Source organism: Frieseomelitta varia, unplaced genomic scaffold (genome assembly GCF_011392965.1).
Source record: "Frieseomelitta varia isolate USP_RPSP 00005682 unplaced genomic scaffold, Fvar_1.2 scaffold_631, whole genome shotgun sequence".
In the NCBI taxonomy this organism is placed as follows: domain Eukaryota; kingdom Metazoa; phylum Arthropoda; class Insecta; order Hymenoptera; family Apidae; genus Frieseomelitta; species Frieseomelitta varia.
The window spans coordinates 129,401-151,832 of record NW_025110403.1 but is presented as its reverse complement, the minus strand read 5'-3'; the positions used below and the strand labels follow the sequence as shown (position 1 = coordinate 151,832).

General features: G+C 32.9%; 1 protein-coding gene across 2 annotated transcripts in view; it reads right to left on the bottom strand.

The window, feature by feature from the left end:
- Positions 1-712: 712 nt before the first annotated feature.
- Positions 713-22,432, bottom strand: part of LOC122534719 (protein TIS11) — a 39,922-nt gene continuing 18,202 nt past the window's right edge. The window contains exons 1-2 of one of the 2 annotated variants that reach the window (XM_043665633.1): positions 13,437-13,500; positions 713-2,699 (exon numbers count right to left, since the gene is read on the bottom strand). In XM_043665633.1, the coding sequence (XP_043521568.1) occupies positions 1,569-2,699; positions 13,437-13,448 (1,143 nt within the window). In that variant the 5' untranslated portion in view covers positions 13,449-13,500 and the 3' untranslated portion in view covers positions 713-1,568. Of the gene's footprint in view, positions 2,700-13,436; positions 13,501-22,432 lie in introns of those variants that run through there. The other variant, XM_043665632.1, reaches the window with a different exon arrangement.

Here is a 22,432-nt window from a genome sequence, read left to right as displayed (position 1 = left end):
ACAATTGGAGTTTTTATACCATTTAATTTGAATAGCATGATCCGCAATTGTTGATCTGTCTTGTATATTTTGTCACCCAATCTTCACACAATTTGAACATATTCATATATGTATATATATATATAAAAATATATATGCATATGTATATATGTTTACACAAATATTTATACAAATATATATTTATATAAATGTTTATACAAATATATATATCATAAATATACATTTATATAAATATTTATACAAATTTGTGTGTGCGCGCACATATGTATATCTTTCACTCGATCTACTTTGCTTTTGTCTGCATTTTTCTCGCGCGACTCGATCTTGCCTCCCTTTCACTCTCAGATACAACTTTCCCCTCCCGTCTTTTCGCAAGAAGAAAATGAAGAAACTGTTTTGGAATATTGCAACATTTCACCTGCCCCGGATAGAAGCTTCGTTCTCGCGAGAATCCTTGCGCATGGACGAAAAGCAAAAGCAGAAATGAGCAAGGGCAAAACTCGAGGATCGGATATGGCAAACGAGATAAAACGAAACGCGGATCTACGTGAGCCCAAGAGAGATCAAAGAACAACTCACTCGGGTGAAGTCGCAATTCGGAAGCTTGGACTCCGTCCGTCTCGTTCCTATCCACTTTCATTGCCGCAATTTTTTCTTTTCTGGATATTCTTACGATTCGCGATATCCAATGCTCCCGGATCTCTTCGTTTTCCCTTTCTTTTTCTCTATCTTTGTCCTTCTCCACGGTTGAATCATCCAAGGATTCTCACGAGCAGGTCGAGACATCCGGGCTGATACCATCTCGACCTTTTCACTAAACGAGCGTAAACCTAAAGAGGAGGGAAAAAAAAGAAGAAAACGGTCCTGGTGCTCGGAATCAGAAACTAAGGCTAACAGACTAACGCTACTAATGTGGGTAGAACTAACGACTGATATTCAGTATTGATAGTGATATTACTGATAACGTTATTGATCATATTAATTATAGCGATATAATATAATATAATATAATATAATATAATATAATATAATATAATATAATATAATATATAATAATAATTATATAATAAAATAATGATAATAATAATAGTAATAATAATAATAATAATAAGATAATGACGATTATAATAAAAAGGAAGAGATGATTGTTTGAAGAACGAGAACAAGGCCTAACGTGTCATAACGAACAAGAAAGAAACGCTTAAATAATAAATCGAGTATGACGGAGAGGAAGACCTATCTGATGCAAGAAATATAGCTCTTCTGCTAAGAATAAAAAAAAAAAAAAAAAGAGAAAAGAAAACTGTTCAATTCGGTGGAAGAGTCCGTCCCCTCTCCCTAAACATTCTCCTGTCTTTTCCGTCGATATATAAATTAATGCGCGTATGTGTAACGTTGTCTGTCGGGTCCAACGCTCTTTACCTTTTCTTTTCTTTTCTTTTCTTTATCTCCGTGCTGTTCGAAACGTTTCCCGTTGATCGTATCACACGTATCTTTCAGAAAGAATGTGAAGAAAATAAAATATACCGAAAGAGTCGAAGGACCCAGAGTAAGATGTAATTTGGTAATTAGAGCTTCATGTTGTCAAAGTCGGCGAGTGTGCTGCTGATCCTGTTGAAGACAGGCAGTCTCGATTCGGCGTTCGGTGATAGCGGAGATGGTGTCCTCGGTGTAAGTTCGTCCGAGCCCAACGGACTGCAAACGCTGTTGGTCCGAGGGCTGGGACTTCGTCTGGTGGCGAGAAGTCCGAAATCCTGACCGAAACTGAACGGCGAGGTGACGGACGGTTGCTGGCTACAGTCGTCGCTGAAGAAACTCGCCATCGAATTGGTCGGCGATTGACTGAGGCTGGATGACGGAGAAATGGAGTCACCAGTGCTGCCGAGAGAGAATGTCGGCTTTGGTTTGGTAGTGGCGCCGATCACCGAGCTAACGGTCGTCGTCGAGCCAGTCTGATGGTGATGATGATGGTGATGGTGATGATGGTGGTGTTGGCTAGTTGTTAGACTCAACGAGTTCGTTCTGAGCAATGGCGGCGGATTGTACGCGTTGGTGGTGGTGCTGCTACATAGGCTCAACGAATTGGTTCTCAGAAGATTGGGAGTCGCTACCTGAGACGAAGCGGCGATCTGTTCGAGGAGAGCAACGCTGCTGATCGTCGTCGGATTGACGTTCGAGCTGTTATTAGATGTATTTCCACCGGCGGCTGCGGCCGCGGCTGCTGCTGCTGCCGCGCTCAGTATAGGATTCAAGCCCATTACGTTTGGTTGCGCGGATCCTAGTTGCGCGCTCACTTTTTGATTGTGAATTCGAGCCTCCTCGAAGTTATGGATAAAATGGCAACGAGGCCCGTACGGGCAGAAACCGATCGTGTGGAATGTGCGGCATAGTTCCGTCTTGTATTTCGGATGCCGGGCGAGATTCCGTAGTTCGCTGTACCCATGAGCGAATTGACACTTGTCACCATATTTGCAGGTGCCGCTTTCCTCGAATGGCCTGCACAACTCTGTTTTATAACGAGACGTTGGCTCGCTCGCGCTGCGATCTAGCTTACGATGCTGCTCGATCAACGTTGTTACCAAGGAAGTATAGCTACGCCGAAGAGGCGCGTGTCCGCTATTATTCCCAGTCGAACCGCTGTTCGAGCTGCTGCTAGTCGTCGACGTCGAGGTTGGCTCCTTCGTCTTTGCTGGTCCATTCTGTAATACGTAAGAAAACGAGAATTGAAATTAATTTTGTTGCTTTGATACTCGTTCAAAAGTAAACGTAAGCAATAGGTCAGAAGATAATACGTGAAGAAGAAGGAATATAAATACAGCATGTTCTTAAAATCATGATACAATCTACGTGTAAAAGTAAATCGAGAACGAAAAATAACATTTTTTTTCATTTAAAACTTCGTTTTTCAGAAAATTTTGTGTTAAATATATTTGAATTTGGCTAATTTTGTCGAGGGATTAAAAATAAGCGAAAAATATAAAATAAATTTTCTCTTTGTAGAGTTGTCTTGAAAAAATTGGGCTTTGAAGAACTTGCTTGCCACACGCGTATTGATAAATTTTCAAATTTAATTTTCTCGAAAACGAAGTCTTACGAAAAATTTTCTTGTACACCTTTCTATCTTCTATTTGTTTCTATCTTCTATCAATCATTCATGCCTATTTCATTCGGAATTAACCGTATTCAAATGTACGAATAACAAATCTTTAAATTCGACTTCCTCAAAAACGATGTCTTCAATGAAAAATGTTTTTTTTTTTCAACTTATTTTTACACATGAAACCATTAATCAATTGTGTCACGATTTCGGAAACACCCTCTATAAATAAAATTAAAAGGAAAACAAAAGAAACAAGAATTCAATCAAATACAGATTGGCTAAATAGACGAATAAAACTTTACCGAAGTTATCGAACGTACAATTTAACCAAAATCTTTGCATCCAAGCGACAATGACGATTCATCCAAGTTAAGAAAAATGATTAACAATACAAAACGATTTCCACGATTTTTGAATATTTGATTTTCTCGCAATAGGACAAAAGATGTGAAAACATATGTCTGTGAAAGGCAATTTTGTTAATTCGATGCTTCGAGCTAACGTTCCATCTAACACTTTTCTGTGTTTACTTGTGGGATTATAATTGTTAATATTAAATAATGACGTCGTTATACAGCGGTAATAATCACGTTATACACGCGAATCACTGCATATTTCCTTCGAGAAACAGCTACTCAAATCTACGAATGCATCAATGATCAGGCATCGTATAAGTACCAACAAAGTACGTATTATTATTATTATTATTATTATTATTATTATTATTATTATTATTATTATTATTATTATTATTATTATTATTATTATTATTTCAAAGAATTGAGTATCAAGTATTCTGTTCGTGACAAATAATCTCGATATCCACTGTAACGAAAGGAATACGTCGAATGTAAGGAAAGTTCGATGTTTTAAGATTGGCGTGGCATTGTTAACCACTTGCGCTGGCAACTGATTGCGGACCATAACGAGTGACCAAACCGTGTACAATTTATCCCTTTCTTTTTGAACTCGTCGGTACGATATCACTGGATATAAATTATTGAGAAATTTATTATTTGTTTTGCCTATTTTGTTTTACTTAAATATACTTAAAACTGAGAAAATATTGCAGTTTTAGAACAAAAAACATGCGTTTTGACGTGCGTGCCACGTCATGCCAGCGCAGCGTTAAGTTAAACGCGAGTTAAGTGTAAAGCGGATCCCCAGTAATTCCAAATACAATAATACGCATCGTTCCAGCCGAAAACATCTTCGTTGCTGATATTACATTAGAAGCGTTACGCAATGGGATAATGCCTGGATGAGAACCTTCGACCAATAACGATGATTTATTTCTAATGGACTGTAATCAGAAATACAGGAAGCCCGTGCACAATTGCTTTATTCGAATGCTGCTTCGGTCATACTAATGAAATACTTGGTTGTATTAATACTAGGCTTGTATTTTCACAAAANAAAAAAAAAAAAAAAAAAAAAAAACTGTTAGGATTAGCTTTGTATGCAAAAATAGGAATTACAGTTGAGAAACACGTTACGAAACGTGCAACGAAAATAATGCTTCGTCTGCGGTGTTTTAACTTCTTGTTAATGAAACGGTGAATTGATGTAGATGTTTACTAATAAATAAATATCAATGACAGGGGTCTGCTCGAAAAATTTTACAAAATTATTTTTTACCACACATGCCTGCCTTCCTACGTACGGATTTAATATTGTGCACGGAAGTACTTAGTGCATGATGAAATATAATGAACCTAGGTGGAGTGCACGTGCCTCTGCCCAATCTTTTTAAGGCTTCCGTTAGACGACTCTATAACCTATCATGTTTTACGATTCATCTTTTATTGTTTGCAATTTTTTACTTGATGACCATAAAACATTATCGATAATTCGCGAAATCGAGATAGGTTTAATGTCGGGTTTAAAAATATCGGACAGTGGACTCAGGTATACGAAGAAGAGACGAAAGGTTCAACGTTTCAGCGGATGGAAGGCAAAAATTCGTGGAACGAGAAACTACCTGAACTTTTCGAAATAATCGGATCTCACGAGAGCTCGAACAGGCCAAGAAAAAAAATACTTTCGAGACCTGAAACCTCTCTAAATCACGAAACGAACCTTCCAGCAATCCTTACTTGACATCGTTTTCTTTTTTTCTTCTTCTTAAACTACTGTCCAGGAAAAATATTTTTTTTTAAACTTTTTCGTTCTATCGACGTTCTATCGTCGATCAAAATAAAAATAAAAAACAGTTTTGAACGAAATTGATTTAAACGTTAATTAGAATTTAGAATTTAGAGAACAGTTAAATTGACAAGTTGAAAGTATCATTGCATCGAGGACGTCGAGTTGTGAATCAATGTAATCGATCGAAATATTCTCGATTTACACGAAGAAGGATAAAAAACGTAAACAACCACATACAGCTAAATGATTTATTATGACAATTTATCTTATCTTTAATCACGTGCATGATTATACTTCGCAATAAACATTGCCACAGTTCTGCATAAACAATAACCTTGGAATTAACTGTCTATTTTGTTAAAAACCTATTTAGTCTGCTTTAATAACGCCAATCATGGCAATAAATCTTCGATAAAATAGAAACAAGAATCCATAAAATGATATTCGTCGAATCAATTCTAGGTCAAACGACCTAAAAATCTTCTTATCCAATCGAAGATTTATCGAAGAGATAACCCGTAATTTAAAATTGTACGATAATTGATGCTGAACAGTGATAAAAATTTTGATTTCCATTGGCCATCAACGAATAAGAAACTGAAAATAGCAATGTATAACTCTTAGAATTATTTGCTTTAATATTATGTATTAATTTAGTAAATTTTTGAATAACTAAGGAATATTATTTTTGTCTAGCTAGATTTTCACCATAACTCGCGATACTTTCGAAAGAAATTGAAGAGTGAGAGTGATAACATAATATTCTACATTACATTTTGAACACACATGTAACAAAGTATCCAAAGTATTAACCGAAAAATTGAATCGATCTATTGGTAAAATTAAAATTAATTGATATTTTCTCCGTAAATCCGTAATTAGCCATATCAAACAATGTTGATGATCAATCGATAATGAAAGTCAATCGATCCTTTTCCACGCGAATTTTCACAGATCGCATAATACCAGGTGAAAATACAAGCGTAGTTTCATATTGCCTGGAAATTTCCACGAGCACGTATGTTCATAACACGGCTGTTCTACCTATGCACAGACACACATCAACGCTCACGTAATTAGTCTATGCGCTTCAGGTATTAATGCAAAGAGACACACACAAAAACAGAAACGCGAGTGTTGGTTATCCTACAATCATCAATGTCCAATGGCTGTTTATCGCGCAGTCGCAAACGCAAACACGAACATACTGTACGCACACGTATAGCCGTTGTTACTATACGCTTCTTATCAACCGGACCTGGTTCAAGTAGATGCAGTCACGTGCGAACGGTCAACGGGCGACGTTTTTACTTTTCCTTTTTCCGTGTCACGGTTTATTGCACGTTCATCGTAATACTGGTTCAAACGGATGACGAAACGCATTGGATTGGTGGGAACGTAACACGCTCAGCATAATTTTACGACTCCGCCGAGTTATACGATAAATTTGGATTATCATTTTTTCCTGTATATATAGTATTTTGTTTCTTTCCTTTCCTTTCAATTAATTAATAGGAAAAACAGTAGCTGCTATAACAGTCATACGGTGAAAATAATTAGTTATAAACGTAGCAATATTTAACTATCGATAAATAAATTATTTAATTACGTAGTAAATTAATTTTATTATTAATCTTCAATCATGGACAATATAAACTATGAAGTAAAATCAAATGTTCTAAAATTTTGATAATCCAACATAAATTATTGCAATTATCTACGATGTTGTTTAAAGGTGAAACAGACATTAGAAAAAATTCATTTACAACCGATATTAATCTTCGTGAGTGAAAAGCTAGAGAAAGCTAGAATTGAGAAATAGGTGAATAGATGCGAATGATAGTCTTACAAACATATGTAGATGATTCAGAGAATTACCGCCCGTGGAAAACGTGCTTAACCATGGGAATGTGAACTCAGCGAAAGTCCCGATTTGGAAATGGAACCAACGTTCGTACATTGGTTAAACCTAATTCTTTAATATCGTGATAGATTCGGGAGAAAACGGCTACAGTTGCAAAAAATCAATCGGAAAATGTCTGACTTTTGAAAAACTAGTATTTTTTTTTTTTTTTTTTTTTGGATTTGTGAACCTTAACCACTTGCGCTGGCAACTGATTGCGGACCATAACGAGTGACCAAATCGTATACAATTCGTTGCTTTCTTTTTAAACTCGTCAGTATGATATCACTGGATAGAAACTATTGAGAAGTAATAAATTTATTATTTGTTCTGCTTATTTTGTTTTACTTGAATATACTATATAATATAAACTGAGAAAATATTGCAATTTTGGGACAAAAAAATTCTCGACGTGCGTGGCAAGAGATTAAAACGCAGAGAAAATTCATTTCCGGTCAAAACGATCTCAAGAGGACATCCTGGTTTTACAAAACTTGTACGAAAGAATCGGCGTATATTTATTGACGTAAATTAATGCTTTACTCCACGGACGATTAATGTCGCAAAAATCGCCTAAAAATAAAAAAAATTCATCATCATACGGTTCTTCCTGACGGAATGCAGAAACTAGAATGCCATCGAAATGCGAGAGATCGAACGAACAAAAGAACAAAAAGAACGACCAAAGAAGAAAAAATATCTCACTTGAGATTCTATTTGAAGTTCTTCGATATTCCTGCCTTCCTGAGTCGAGTTTTCTAAGAAATCTCTAGCATTAAGAATCCTTGAATCTTGATATCCGCGAGAATGGAAGGTTTCGTTTAACTCTAGAAAAACAGTCCTTAAGCCATTACATAAAGCACCGAGAGGTTTTTAAGTTGGAGAATATCTATTAAATACAGATATTTTATTTTACAAATATTAGTATCCTACATTACGAGATATTAAATTTCATAGATATATATGTTAGATAAAGCATAAACGCAATGAATAATTTTATGGGATTTTTTTAAAATGAAAGAAATAATGATTTTTCCATATTTTCTATTTAATGAACTCGAAGAGAGTTTGGTCAAGAATTAAGTTTGTTTAAGAAGACGAGGGAAACCAATTTTATGCGTCAGACTGACCGCAGACTACACGCAGGCATATTCCGAGAAAAAGATTGCTACGTTAACGATGAAAGAATCAAGACAAAAAACACCTAGAAACTTCAAGTTACGCATCGTCGTTGCTACTATCGACGACAGGAAACAGAGTTCGAAGTTCCACACCGTGGATGATTCACATTGAACTCGTGCACTCGAATCGTGCAACATGTACATGTATACAAAGAACTTACAGTCCCTTCTGTGTGTAAAAAAAAAAAAGCTAAATGTAGCTGTGCGTAACAGATGTTAAAAGTTGATTCCACGAAGCAACTCAAGAGAGTTTCCACGAAAGCGGCTGGAAATAGTCGTAGCTCCTTTCATTCATTGAATTCGACGAGAATGAGCGGCAGTTAGCCTGTGCTGCCTGTGTCGCGTTTCGTGCATTCATCTGGCTACAGAAGTTACTTCACGTTAAACGAACTTTAGATAGTTCGATGCATGACTATCTTCCATGACAATCCTGTTCTCAGGCTAAAGGCACTCCGAGATTAAAAAAGAGAGAGAGAGCTACGAGAATGATTTTGCTCCTACTCTTTGTGAGAGTGCTTTTACTCTTTAGAGAGTAAAACGTACGTAATATAAGTGATCGACAAGTGGAGCCACGTTTTTGTCAGATTTTTTACTCGATGACTTATTGAACCTCAGATGCCCGATTAAGTTTCGATATTTATTTGATTGTTGAATCAAGAAAAGAAATTATCAAACGCAATTTAACAGTTAGACCGACTAAGGGGTAAGAGAGAAGTTTCCTCGTGTTTATAGAAAAAAAAAAAAAAAAAAAAATATATAAAAAATACATTATTCCTTTTATTTCGAAAACTTTCTTATTGTTACTTATGTCTTAATATATACGAATTTAATATTTCAAAATATCTGTATAAGATATCTTCTGAACGAAAATATAACAGATATAAGTGGATATTACATCCTTTATGTAAACTTGGGTTAGAAAACGACCAAGAAAAATTTCTGCGATTGAAATATAGGTCAGTTATCAAAGAAACATAAATGTCTTTACCTTCAACACATTTTTATCGGGCGTATATAGCTTTCGAAACTATCGATCACCTTTGCTCACAATGAATCACATTTCCATTTGAGTCGCGGCAATTTTTCAATAATTTTTAAGTGCGTCATAACATAATTTATACGTGAAAGAATCAGTTCCTTATCAACGTATTTAATAACACACGAAGACAATGAAATGCAACTAACGACACGTAAGCATCTTTGCAGCCATTAGCTACAAAGAAATACTAATTCGATATTGTATCGAGCATGTAATCAGTGATGCGTCATAAAATAATTACCAACAAAAATTTCGTTTCCACGAAGGATACAAAGTTCGCCGTTAATAAGCGCACGATGAATTTCGATTACTTGTTTTAATGCGGGAAACGTAATTATTCTTATTACTATTAAACTTAGTTGTCTCGTCATATTCTTAAGTGATCAACAAATTTTCCAAAACGCAACTGACTATTTGCATCTGCACAGACGCATTTTCCGTTCCAAGTACGTGCAAATGTTTTACTAACAATAAGAGGCAGTTAGATAAGGTAGTGCAATTGACTATTTTGGATAGAACAATGTAAAACTTTTGGCATTTTCTTTTTCTAACTTGTAGATTCGTAAGGCGAATCTTTCTTATGAAACATTATAATAATATATATTCCCTACATTTTTATAATGGATTTATTAAGAAAAATTATGATAAGAAATTTCTTAAATTTATTACGAACTATAGATTTCCTAGATTTATCGCGAAAAATGATGACAGATTGTTTTATTTATTAAATATTATAACGAATAATTAAATATTACGAATATTATTAATAAATATTAAATATTATAAATTAATACTGTATTTTCGATTTATTTATATATATATATATCTGTATGTTATGTATCATTTATGCATTTTTGTAATTCCAATTTTTCATAAATGCGTAAAAATTCGCAGTCTGGTGATTAAATAATAAATCAGAGAAAAATAGCAACATGGTCCACGTTTCAATTTATCCATGTGTTCAAAATTTCTCGCTTCTAAAAGGAATAAAAATAAAAATTTTTGAGGAAAAAAAGACCTTGGTTGAATGAATTAATGAATATATGTACAGAGGCGCATCTCTGTGCAGAATGGCAAGGCAACACAGGATTACGTAACATGCAACATTATCAATATCGCATACATTAAAAATAATGAATTACATAGAACGTTTATACGTATATACGTATTTAGATATTCAACATTCTCATGACATCAGAAAATTGCATCGAAAAGGAACGAATAATACGTTGTACGTACGATTGATCAATGCGTTTCTAATCCTAACAAAGCTCCACTTTTTCCAATCGAGAAGAAAAATGTTAGAACGAATCTCTATAGTCAATGATTCCAACAGCAAGTTTTATCTTCAACAACTTTGTAACGATAAAATCAAATAATTCAATCGCATAGATTGCGTGGCCTCGCGTCATATCATTTGCTGAACAAAATACATATCTCTAGTATACAAAGGGAATACAAAGAAATTTTTTATCTATATTTATATTAGCTGTACACAAAATTTTGTTTGTGACAAATCAGTCGAATGATTTGTTTTTGTTTAAACTTTTCCTTTTATCGTATCGCGAAACAAGAAGAATAGCTCTTCGAGCGCCTGTCGATACAGACATTACGACTTCGTCATTATATTGCTATACATCGACACGAAAAGATTATAGATTCATTCCGAAGGTAAAAATAAGCAGAGCGAGAGAAAAAGATAAAGCAAAAGCCGGAGGAGAAATCAAGAACAAAGAAGCAACCGGGGCGGTGTGCGAAAATCGACGGTTCACGCACCGATTCTTACGTAATCAAGACATCGTCGAGAATCGTCCTTAACTAATTAGCCGGTTGTTCAGCTAATCGCATGGAAGGCGATTCCACAGTAGTCAGTTATATTTTCCTCGCTGAGATGCAATTCCACTGGTTTCAAACCGGCAAAAACAACCAATGTTTGATAGTACGTTGATTGTTTCATTGATTAATAAATATCGATTAACCAATATGTTATTTCTCAAATAAAATGTAACTTTAAAATAATATTTTTCTCGAAACGACGAGAACTCGCGTCATAAATAAATATATAGATGTTGACAATTATGAATATTGATATTAATTTTGAAGTAGTATCGTTGTATTATACATAACAATAATATTTGTATTTTGTATTTAATATTGTGTATCTTATATTTTACATTGCTTGTGATAGAGATTAGCGTAATAAATTAGTAATTAAAAATTCTAAAATTAAATAATTTAATTGACTCAATATCCAATGATAAGAGTTAATACATAGACAAGAATAACTGAATATCGTTTTTTTTTTTTCTGTATGTCCTTTAAAAGAACGCAAAACTAACGAATTATAATTTTGTTTTTTGGCAAACAAACTTTAGATAAATTTCTAATTACACAACATTAATGGCGCGTGTCACGGAAAGCGAAGCAGATAGAATCAGAAGCGATCTTATTCTTATACAAAAAATAAATCATATTTGATTGAAGTTAAGTCGTAGGCAAAAATAAATAGCACATGATCTCTTGTTAACCTCATTGTTTGAATTTGCAGTACGCTACTTTTCCTAACGATAAATTGACCTCCGCGACAGACTTTAACACGTAACGTCCGATGTTGTACAATTGCTTATTGTGACATGCAGACATGCTGTGATACCGTGACATCGCGAATATCACGTGATCGTGATAAAAAAAAAAAAAAAAATAGAATTCCAAACACGGAGTAACAAAATATTCAGCTGAATTGCGGATACATCGCTTATAAAATATTTTTCAAGGAGATAACGTTATCATTGCATTTAAGAAACGAATATTAATTTCATTTTATCAAAACATATTAATCTTCAAAAAAAAAAAAAAAAAAAAAAATATTTATCGTAAGTCAACAAACAAAAGAATCGAGTAATGAGGAAGCTGACATAGCAGCCAAAAAGAAGCAACATCGCCCTCGTCGGATGTCATCCGAAAACGAATTCCTTGTCAAGACTTTGTTGTAATATTACACTATGCCGAAAAACAATCATGAAACAAAATATGGAACACCTCCAAAAAAAAACAAAATCTCATAATATAACCCAAGATTTCTATTAAACAATGCCTACCAACAACATGAAAAGAAAAGACAGAATAGTCATGACAAGGCTTAGAACAAGACACTGAAAACTCACGCATGAGTATCTATTTAAAAAAACATCCAATGCAACCGAATTTTATCAACCCATCATCTCATCTTCTATCACGAATGCAGCAAGTCCACGCTCAAAGACAAAAATACAAAATAACTTCACCGGCAGCCCTGACGTCACAGAAACACATAGGAAATGTTCTGAATTATCTAAAGGAAACTAACATCTACCGTAAGATATAATCGTCTTGAAAAGAAGGAAACAGTACCTAGCCGTCGCTAATGACCAGAAGGTAGATGCGACGTTCAATAATCATAAATTAAAAGAAAAAAAAAAAAAAGAAGAACCGAATTAATAAATAACAAGTAAAAAGATGTAAATTGAAAGCAAAGAAAGAATTTGTTCACTTTTTCGAAAATTATAACTCAGTTGGAAAATGTCAATATGAAGAGAGGTCACGCACAGTGTGGAGCGACGCAACACGGTAGTAATAGCACGCGATCGAAAGATCGTTGGATCGATCGGCGGGAACCAAGCAGAGCATATACTCGATTCGTATATGTTCAAGTTAAAGACTGTGTTTTCAAGGCACGACTCGGCTGGACGAACAAAAGAAGCAGGCAGACACAAGGAGAGCCAACGAACGTTTCGCTTTCCGGCGCAGAAGAGCGTGTCGCCCCTTTCGAGACTTGGCGCGCTGGTTTTTCCCTTTGTCGACGTGACCACCGTGTGTGTGCACGGGACGCGAGTGATTGTAAAACGCGATGACTAACGTATGATTCAGTCTTGATAGCGAGTGGAAAAGATGGCGACGACGACTATGTAAAAACCGGATTCCAACTTTTCAAAGTTGATTCGCTGCACTTATTTTTCTCTTTTCCCTGCTTCCTCGACCGACCGTTCAATGACACTTTTTATCATTATCGTAAGCTGTTGTATTCACCCGTCTCAACATTGTTCGTTGATTCAACAATCCACACAGTTGCAAGTGTAATTTTTAGCAAGTCGCGATCATTTTTTCTTCCGCTGAAACATCCGCAACCAACCGACTTCTTAAAAATTCAAGGTGAGCGTTAACTAACCAAACCAAGTCCAACATTAATAACTGAATAAACACAGAGTTCTTGCGAGTTAAATATTCATTTTATTTCCACAGCTGATTTGCTCATTGCCAATATTTGCATACATCGATTTAGCGTTACCGACTAGCCATAAAGCAACTAATATTCTTTTATATATCTTGTTTGCTACATTGAAAACGATAATTTCATTTCAATGTACTATGACATTTTTCACACGCGATATGCTAACACGGAGGAATTAAAAGTCTTACAATATTGACAAACGTAACAACGAATTCATCATATTTAAGACACGATAGTTAAGATTTTGTGACACATCCAATATATAGAACATAGATAAATTGATAACCGAAATTGGTACACAGTGCACAGTATCCGATTCAGAAGCAGAAAAGTGAAATATTCGACATATAAGATCTGATATATTTTATGTCATGAAATATTAGTAACATAACGTGGTTTGTAATATAATTTTTATAAAATACATCAATTTATTGTTAAAATTCGAAATTAAATGTAAAAATTTCTTGCATTTCTTTCAAATACCTGTCAGAATTTATTTCTTTTTAGTTTTACTTTTATAAAACGAGTTTAGTACTATAATACCTTTAAAATTACTAAAAAATTTTAATATAATAACAATCAATTTTTTAAATTATTTATATATAATTTTTGTCAATGTCGAAATAAGTTTTAAAGTATCAAAAAGTACCATTGCGATACTAATTCTGGACACATTTTACATTAAAGTCAAATTTGTCTGACTTTATCCAAAATGAAAAGGATAGCCGAAATTAACATCCTTCGCGTCGTACATCTACTTGAACATTCTTCAAAGGGATAAGAATGAAATTCAGGCATATTTAATAATGGATAATTTAGATAAAGTATTATTTCTTAATATTTATGAAAAATTTTTAGAAATAAGCAGAATCGTGAAGTAAAGCTTAGAATTACATTATTTTTATAAATTGTAAAAATATTTATTTATATAAAATAATATAAAAAAGATCTATTTGTGTAAACAAATAATAAATTCTTTTACAAAAATTTTCACTCAGAGAGAAATTATGTTTTCACCGTTTCTTTTTTTTTTATATATATACATATATATATATATATATATATATCAAACATTGTGCAGTGGTTCGACATAATTAGCGATGTGATCTGATAAAAATTCAACATCTAGTATAACATGTATACCGGGTGTACAGAATATCGTATTCAGTTTTTCTTTCGTGACTGCGTACAAATGCCATTGTGTTTGCTTTATCAGAATCAACCTTCTGTAACGTTTCACCGCTAGTAGAAAGTTAAACAGTTTTCACAACCCACGTGGTTGCCTACTCATGCTTCCAGGAATGTATTGTTTTAAACTTTTCCTTCTTGTTTCCCCTGTTTTTTTTTTTTTTCGTGCTAATGGAAAATTTGCAATCAGCAAACTATTAAGCAAACAATCAAATCAACCAAATCGAACATCGACCAAACCAAAATGAATTTCAGTAATATCAAGGAAATATACGGGAATCAATTGATTTATCCCCTGTAATTTTCAGTTATAAGCAAATTATAACGAGTTATAATTACAAGAGAACAAAAGTTTTCAATTATAATCAATAATAAACCAAATTTTTATAAAGAAACGATTCTTTTTATCTAAATATTTCATCGTTGATCTATAATTACAACGAAAAGCCTGCGCCGAGGAAAAAATATAATCAAGAGTCCCACGCTTAGTTCATTAATTGAAAAAGAATTAGCTGGTTGCACAACGAAACCACAACGAAGTATTACTCATGTTATTTATTATTCACGTACAGATGCAACAGGTAGAATTTCACGGGCACGTTGTTAAATTGGATTTTAAATCACATTGCCGCCATTACATCATTATCTCGAGTAGTCGAAGAAAACAACGAAAGCAAAGAAAAAAAAAAAAAAAGAAATGTATGCGCGTTGCCTGTAACGTCAGTTCCCTGAAAAATGATATTTTTCCGATTACCAAGAAAACTACTCTACACATTATTCATCGTGTATCGAGGGCAAGTCACGGTTCAGTCGTTTGTTCGTTGCGTACGAAGCACGATTTACGTGGCTACATACGAGTCAAGCTAAAACCACTCAGGAAACGTTAGCCCACAATCAATGTAGCATTCAAACTCGTAACGATAATTCATCACAGAACAATAAAAAAAAAAAAAAAAATGTTGAGCCAATCGCAACGATGGTGCATGTTTGTTCGTTAGCTCAGGTGAAAACAGAACAGGAATAAATAAACCGAAAATAACGAATTAACTAAAAGGACAATGTAAATGGAAAAGTGAGAAAGGACGTGGTGAATGGGCACGATATCATTTGCATATATGTATAATTCTGCAAATAAATTATTATAATTACTATTTAAATGTATTATTTGTTGAGTACGCTTGCTTATTATTAGCTTGTTTTTCGCTCATTATCTAAACTGACTAAACAGAATAGTAATTATGTTTAATTATATTTGATTCAACTATATTTAATTGTATCTGATTATTTAACTATAAGGATTGTTTAATTAATATATGCTTGTAAAACTATTTTCAAAATCTTAACCAAAACTTTTAATGTTAGCAAACTTTAATTTATTTAATGTTAGCAAACTTTAACTTATTTAATGTTAGCAAAACGACGTTTGATCGTCGATAGTATCATCGTCAATAAACGATATAATAATTAATTTTCCTAATCAATAAACAAATTGTATGATTTTTTTAATCGTATGATAAATATTTTTAAATTGTATGATAAATAATGGACAAAATCGTTCGACTCACGTGTTTTTATGACGCGTGTTTTCAAACTTTGTTTTTTAATTTCATGAAAACGATCAACGACAATCTTAATGGATTAAAAAGCAATTATACATGCGCTTTTAACGTCGTATTCTGTTGTGCATAATTGTTGGATTTGTAGAATGATGAATAATTAACGTATACTTTTAAAGCACGAATATCTGTATCAGATATATCATAATCAATTTCGTATCAAATATAAAATCAAATGATTAAATTTGTTATCAGATAATAGCCTCTTCAGCATTATTGATTTCAACGAGACTGATTAGAAGAGTACTTTAAATAGGTTAAAAAATGTAATTCTGATATTTGCTTTCGTTATTTTCCCAAAATTATATTCTCGAAAATATTTATATATAAACTATATATATATATATATATATATATATATATATATATATATATATATATATGTGTGTGTGTGTGTGTGTGTGTAAATTTCTACTGTACAATAAAAGATTTGGAAATCTAAATAAATGTAATTTTCTAAATTTATTTTGTAAATAAATTTTATAATTTACAATACACGCACACACACACACATTTATTTAGATTTGCAAAGCTTTTATTGTACAGTAGAAATTAACATGAACCAAATTTCAATCAGTCTGCTATTAAATGAACCCTTGTTAATTGTATCTACTTATTTGAACTTGAACTTTTATTGTATGAACAAAAAATCATTAATAGAGGAGAGAATTGGTGGATTCCTACTACTCTAATTACGTAAACTGTTCATCTATAGTGAACAAATTTCTAGTGTATTTAAAAAGAAAAAGTTTGATGTTTAATTTATTATATTGAAGAACATGACAATAACAAAGTTTCTTTTATAATATTTAAAAAGAAAAATATCGAAACAATGAATCATGTTTTCTTTTTCTATTTAAAAGATCAAAACAATAATTATATTTTTGCGGTATTCATTTGGTTGCAGGTAAAGAGATTGCACGAACAGATGAACTGTGACGTACGGAACGGATATTATTCCCTTTCTATTGGAAATTATATATGCGATGCTAATTGCGTGTAGCATCACATGGCGTTTACTTCTCAATAATAAATGTAATAATGATAGAGTGATAATATTGCATGCAGTAAGTAATTTTCTTATCTACATATTGTTCTACGCCTGCCTGGCCAAAAATACTTGTAACAAAAGTAAAAAAATTGGTAACCAATAGTAAAAGAAAAATAATAACAAATAGTAATTTGCCAATGTATTGAATAATCGTTGACATTAAAGAACAATAAACAGATGAATTACTTTTAACAAACAACTGTCAACCTGATGGAAATTTTCCAAACGTGAATATTAGTTACGTTAAAAATTGTTATCGGTAAACAAAACCATGAAAACATTATTAGCCAGCAATTACAATGAACGCTTGCTGGTCATACAAGAAACGTATAGTGCAGTAAAGTACATAAAATATCTATCCTCGTCATGGTTCGTACGCATGGCATAAACAAGCTTGAGAAAGAGCTTCTTACGTTCCCATGACGTCCATGCTACGCTCTAACTCGGTGGAATATTTCAAGAAACCAACTATGTACGACGAAGAGAATTCTATTTGTGCAGAGGATTTACGAAAAAATATGGAAAGCAAGTGCATACGGATCCAGAGAGAAGTAACTGTAAAACAAAGTAAAGCGTGAACAAACGAGAAAGATATAGAGAGGTTGGATCTTGAATCACGATGAAATCGCTGTGTCCACACACCGAGAACAAAGGGCGACCAAGTACATACATACTACATGCAATGGCACACGAAAATACAGAATTATCTAGAAGCAGGAGAGTCGACTGCTCATAAAACACAGACGTACACGCGGCACACTGAATGCAACGCCGCATGATTCAGGCGTCCCTGCAAGACCACGAAGACTTTCCTCCGCATAAAGAAACTGGATGCACGTGTGCATCGAAAGAGCAAGTGTGCGACGAGCAGTCACTACGACGAACTAACACACGGTAGCGGCGACTTGGCTAGCGATTATAGGGTATGCCCATCAAGCTGTTTTCATGCTCCCTTTTACTTTTTACTTTTCTCCCGTTCCGTTTCCACTGTTTCACCACCAGCCTCATCTAAATTTGCTGGCTAACGAGAATGCAAGGTAACTGCCTTTCCTCCTTTTCCTGTCAGGAAAATCTCCGGTTCCATCAGCTATTTTCATCAGATATAATACGCCGTACACGGATACCTACTTGATCTTAATTAATTCGATCCACGTCTCTATATTATACATTCCAGTCTTCGAAATATGTCAATTATCCTTGGTATCCCAGCAACTGGGTGCCGGTCATTTCGTTCCGCTCGAAAAGAACAGTTTTTCCTTTATACGATATTTCATACGTACATACATACAAGTGACACGTATTCAAATTTACGACAAACAAGTACTTGAAACACTTTAAAAAGACAACCACAGATACGAGTCCAAGAAAACTACTTAGGACAAGAAGGCACACGTGTACCTTATTCTTATTCTTATTCTTATTCTTATTCTTATTCTTATTCTTATTCGTCAAATCCACTCGTTCTGTACACATGGTCGAACCAAAAGGATATGTCGTGTTTCTAATGTACTTCTTCTTTCATACCATCCGCTTCTTCTCAGATAATTTCTCTGCTTCTCCTTGCTCTTTTTTCAGCTAGGAAGAGCTCACTAAAATCAAGAAAGAAAGAGCAAACTTCGATTTCTGCATTACTCTTGTTAATTCGCTTTTCAATTATCGGAATTAATACTTACGATGCTTTCATCTTTTATTCGAATATGATTTTGCGACGCAAAGATAGTATGAATACAAGAATACTTTTCTCATCTTTCACAGTTCTTTAAAACTGAAGTTAAAATGTCTTTTAAACTAATAATTTTTCAACAGACATACGTTGGTACTTTTTTTATACAGCATGTCAAGCTGCATCGATTAATGAATGAAACATTACATTTTTAAAAAAATAGAGATGATCGCAAAATCTTCAAAACGTATTCATTAATCCTATCCATTTATTACAAAAAAAAAAAAAAAAAAAAATATACATGCACTACAAAATGTGCTCTACAAATCTTTGCATACAAATTTTTTTCATACAATGCATACCTTAGAAATTAATCGAGGTGAACAAGTTACGTGAACCACCCTGTCTATGTGATAAATTTATTGAATTTATCTCAACATTCACTATAACTTATGAATAAAAAAAAAAATATAGGATCCCATTTAAAAAAATTAATTTGATCTTGAACTCTTCCCCACTACTCTATCAAGAGAAAAGGTATAATGTGTTAAAGGCATAATTATGTCATAACGTGCTCCTTTATTTCAAACAACTCTTGTAGAAACATTTTTTAGAGATATTCGCATTTGAACGTAACACTCTACATATATTCCATTTATATACAATGAAGTCAAACTTCATTTCCGGAATTTATTTCATCAAATATCTCGGAAATAAGTGAAGATACAGTTTTTGTATAAATTGAGGAAAATTAATGGTTTTTAACGACAATTTAATGGTATATATCACTTTGCGAAAATAACCATTTGTTTAAACAATATATTTAAAACAGCGTATTTTTTATAATTTTTGATAACTTTTCCAAATAAATGTTAATACAGTTTCTTGAATATTTGTTTATAAAAACTATATTTAAACACAAACTACAAATAAATTGAAATCTTGATTTTTGTATTACAAAAAATTCATTAATTTCAAAACTTTCTAATTAAACGTACAAAACAGAGTATATAATTGAATTGTTGTAATTCTGAAAAAAGCTAATTTTATTGTCCAACACACTAACCACTGTTTTTAAATAAATACGACCAAGACACGATCAATCATTCAATGTAATTTTCACAGTAATAGTACTTTTTTAAGAAGTGATATAAACATGATTTTTACACCACAAGCATTTTAAAGTAACAAATTCATACAATCAAAACAGTTTGTAATTTCAAATTGCAAATTTGTGAAACAAAACTCCACTGAATTTTCGAATTCTTATGGCCTATTATCTACGTTTCACCACATTTAAACACGTATTTAAACATTTCTTTATACCTAGAAGAGGATAATTGGTTATGAATTAGTGACTGTAATTTTATAATATTATTTCAGATATGTAAATTGAGGTTGATGTTCAAATTAATGGTTAAATCCCAAATTTTCCTTGCAAAATTTTTCCAAATACGGAAGCTAAAGAAGTCTTATGGTTGAATAAGTTCTGTTGTACTCTTTGGTATTTTTAACAGCTCTAATGTTGTTTCTTCCGGTATTGCATTAATTATTCCGTTCCATGAATCAAATGGGAAGACTGTTTACTGTCAGATATGTTTAGGGAGAAACAACTATTATCAATTAAAAGTTTTTTATTTAATTACTCTCAAAACACTCAAAAGTATCTTTCTTTGACCTTGTCTTTCCTATTTGCACGGAATTGGTCATTCAACACCTTCTACGAACTATGACCGTCAATTGCAATGCTCTCCAAAAAAACTAATTTAAACTGGAGGAACTATTTCGTTTAATTGTAAAAATGTAAAAATTTTATTCATTACTAGAAAAATAAACGACAAGGATAGCTGCATATATCATATATGCATTACCCGTAAATATTTGTTTATTTATAGGTTCGACTAAACGAATGATGAAATTGACATTGCTATTGTGTTGGCGATTACTCGACAATTACCAACGATCACATTCGCTTTCTTTGTCATATATTTTGTGTTGATCGTACTTTCCGTTACTCCTAAGTCGGTATCCTAGATATGTGAATACTATAGCGAAGATTGTTATATTAATATTGATATATGCAAATTTCAATTTGTATTGTACAAGATTTTTTTTATAAATATCTCGGAATTTAATAAATATTTTTATAAATATCTCGGAATTTAATAAGTTAAAATTTTATGTCCTTTATCTGCTCAAAATTTTCTGTCGATCTATCAGCGGGGTCTTTTGGAACTTCAGCCATAATTTTTTTATAGAGAGCCACAGTGATGAGCAAAACTGAGCACACACGTAGAATTTTAATATAAATAATATTTTATTCAGTATTTAAGCATTTCGTAGAATACAAAAAAAGCAAAATATGTAGTTTTTTGTAAGATGTTTTGACTGTCCCAAAAAACTTTTTTCATCGTGTTACCATCATTATTCTGACATACAAACTATTTACGTGGCGTCAGTTTTGCGTCGCAATTAATTTAAATGAAAAACTATTGACTGTTATAAACAAAGACAATCTATTTAGCATAAAACTTCTATTTTGACTACCCTGAATTCGTTTTTCAATATGACATTTTGACATGTAGCAAACGTAAAAGTGTTTTTTTCTGTAAAAAAAAAGTTTAAAAAATTCATAGATATGCAAAAACATGGAAAATTTTATTTCATTCATTTTGGTCACTTTATTAAACTTTGAACATTCAAGATTCAAGAAATCCTAACATTTCGTCATCTAATCTTAATGTTCCATGTTCAATAACATGATAGTAGATTTCAATTTTCAAGACCACGGTAGATATAGTTAAAATTTTTTTTTTTAGTATATATGTATGTATACTTATTTCAGCTTCTTTGGCCTTGAAATTGACTTTGGTTTTTACATTGCATTTATTCTAAATTTTACATGTTATAATATTTATATAATATTTTTGTATCCTATTTTGCTTTATCCTACACTTATATTTATCACAACTATGCTATTCTTTTGTCTATTTAAGTATCTTAACCTAATTCTTTGATTTTATTTTATGTTTATTTTGTTGCTCTCTTCTTTTTAAACCTGCCTTATCTCTTCTTTCTCTTCTCTCTGTCTCTTTTTATCTTTCTTTCTCCTTTCTATTCGCCTAAGCTATTTTACCACTTCTTTCCCGCTTTCTTCACTCAGTATCTCTTCCAGATTTGCATTTGTTGTCTCCATCTCTCTACAGTGTCTCCAATGCTCTAATGTTCCTTCCCCATCCTCGCACAATTCATATTTCCGTTCTTCTTCGCTCGCCC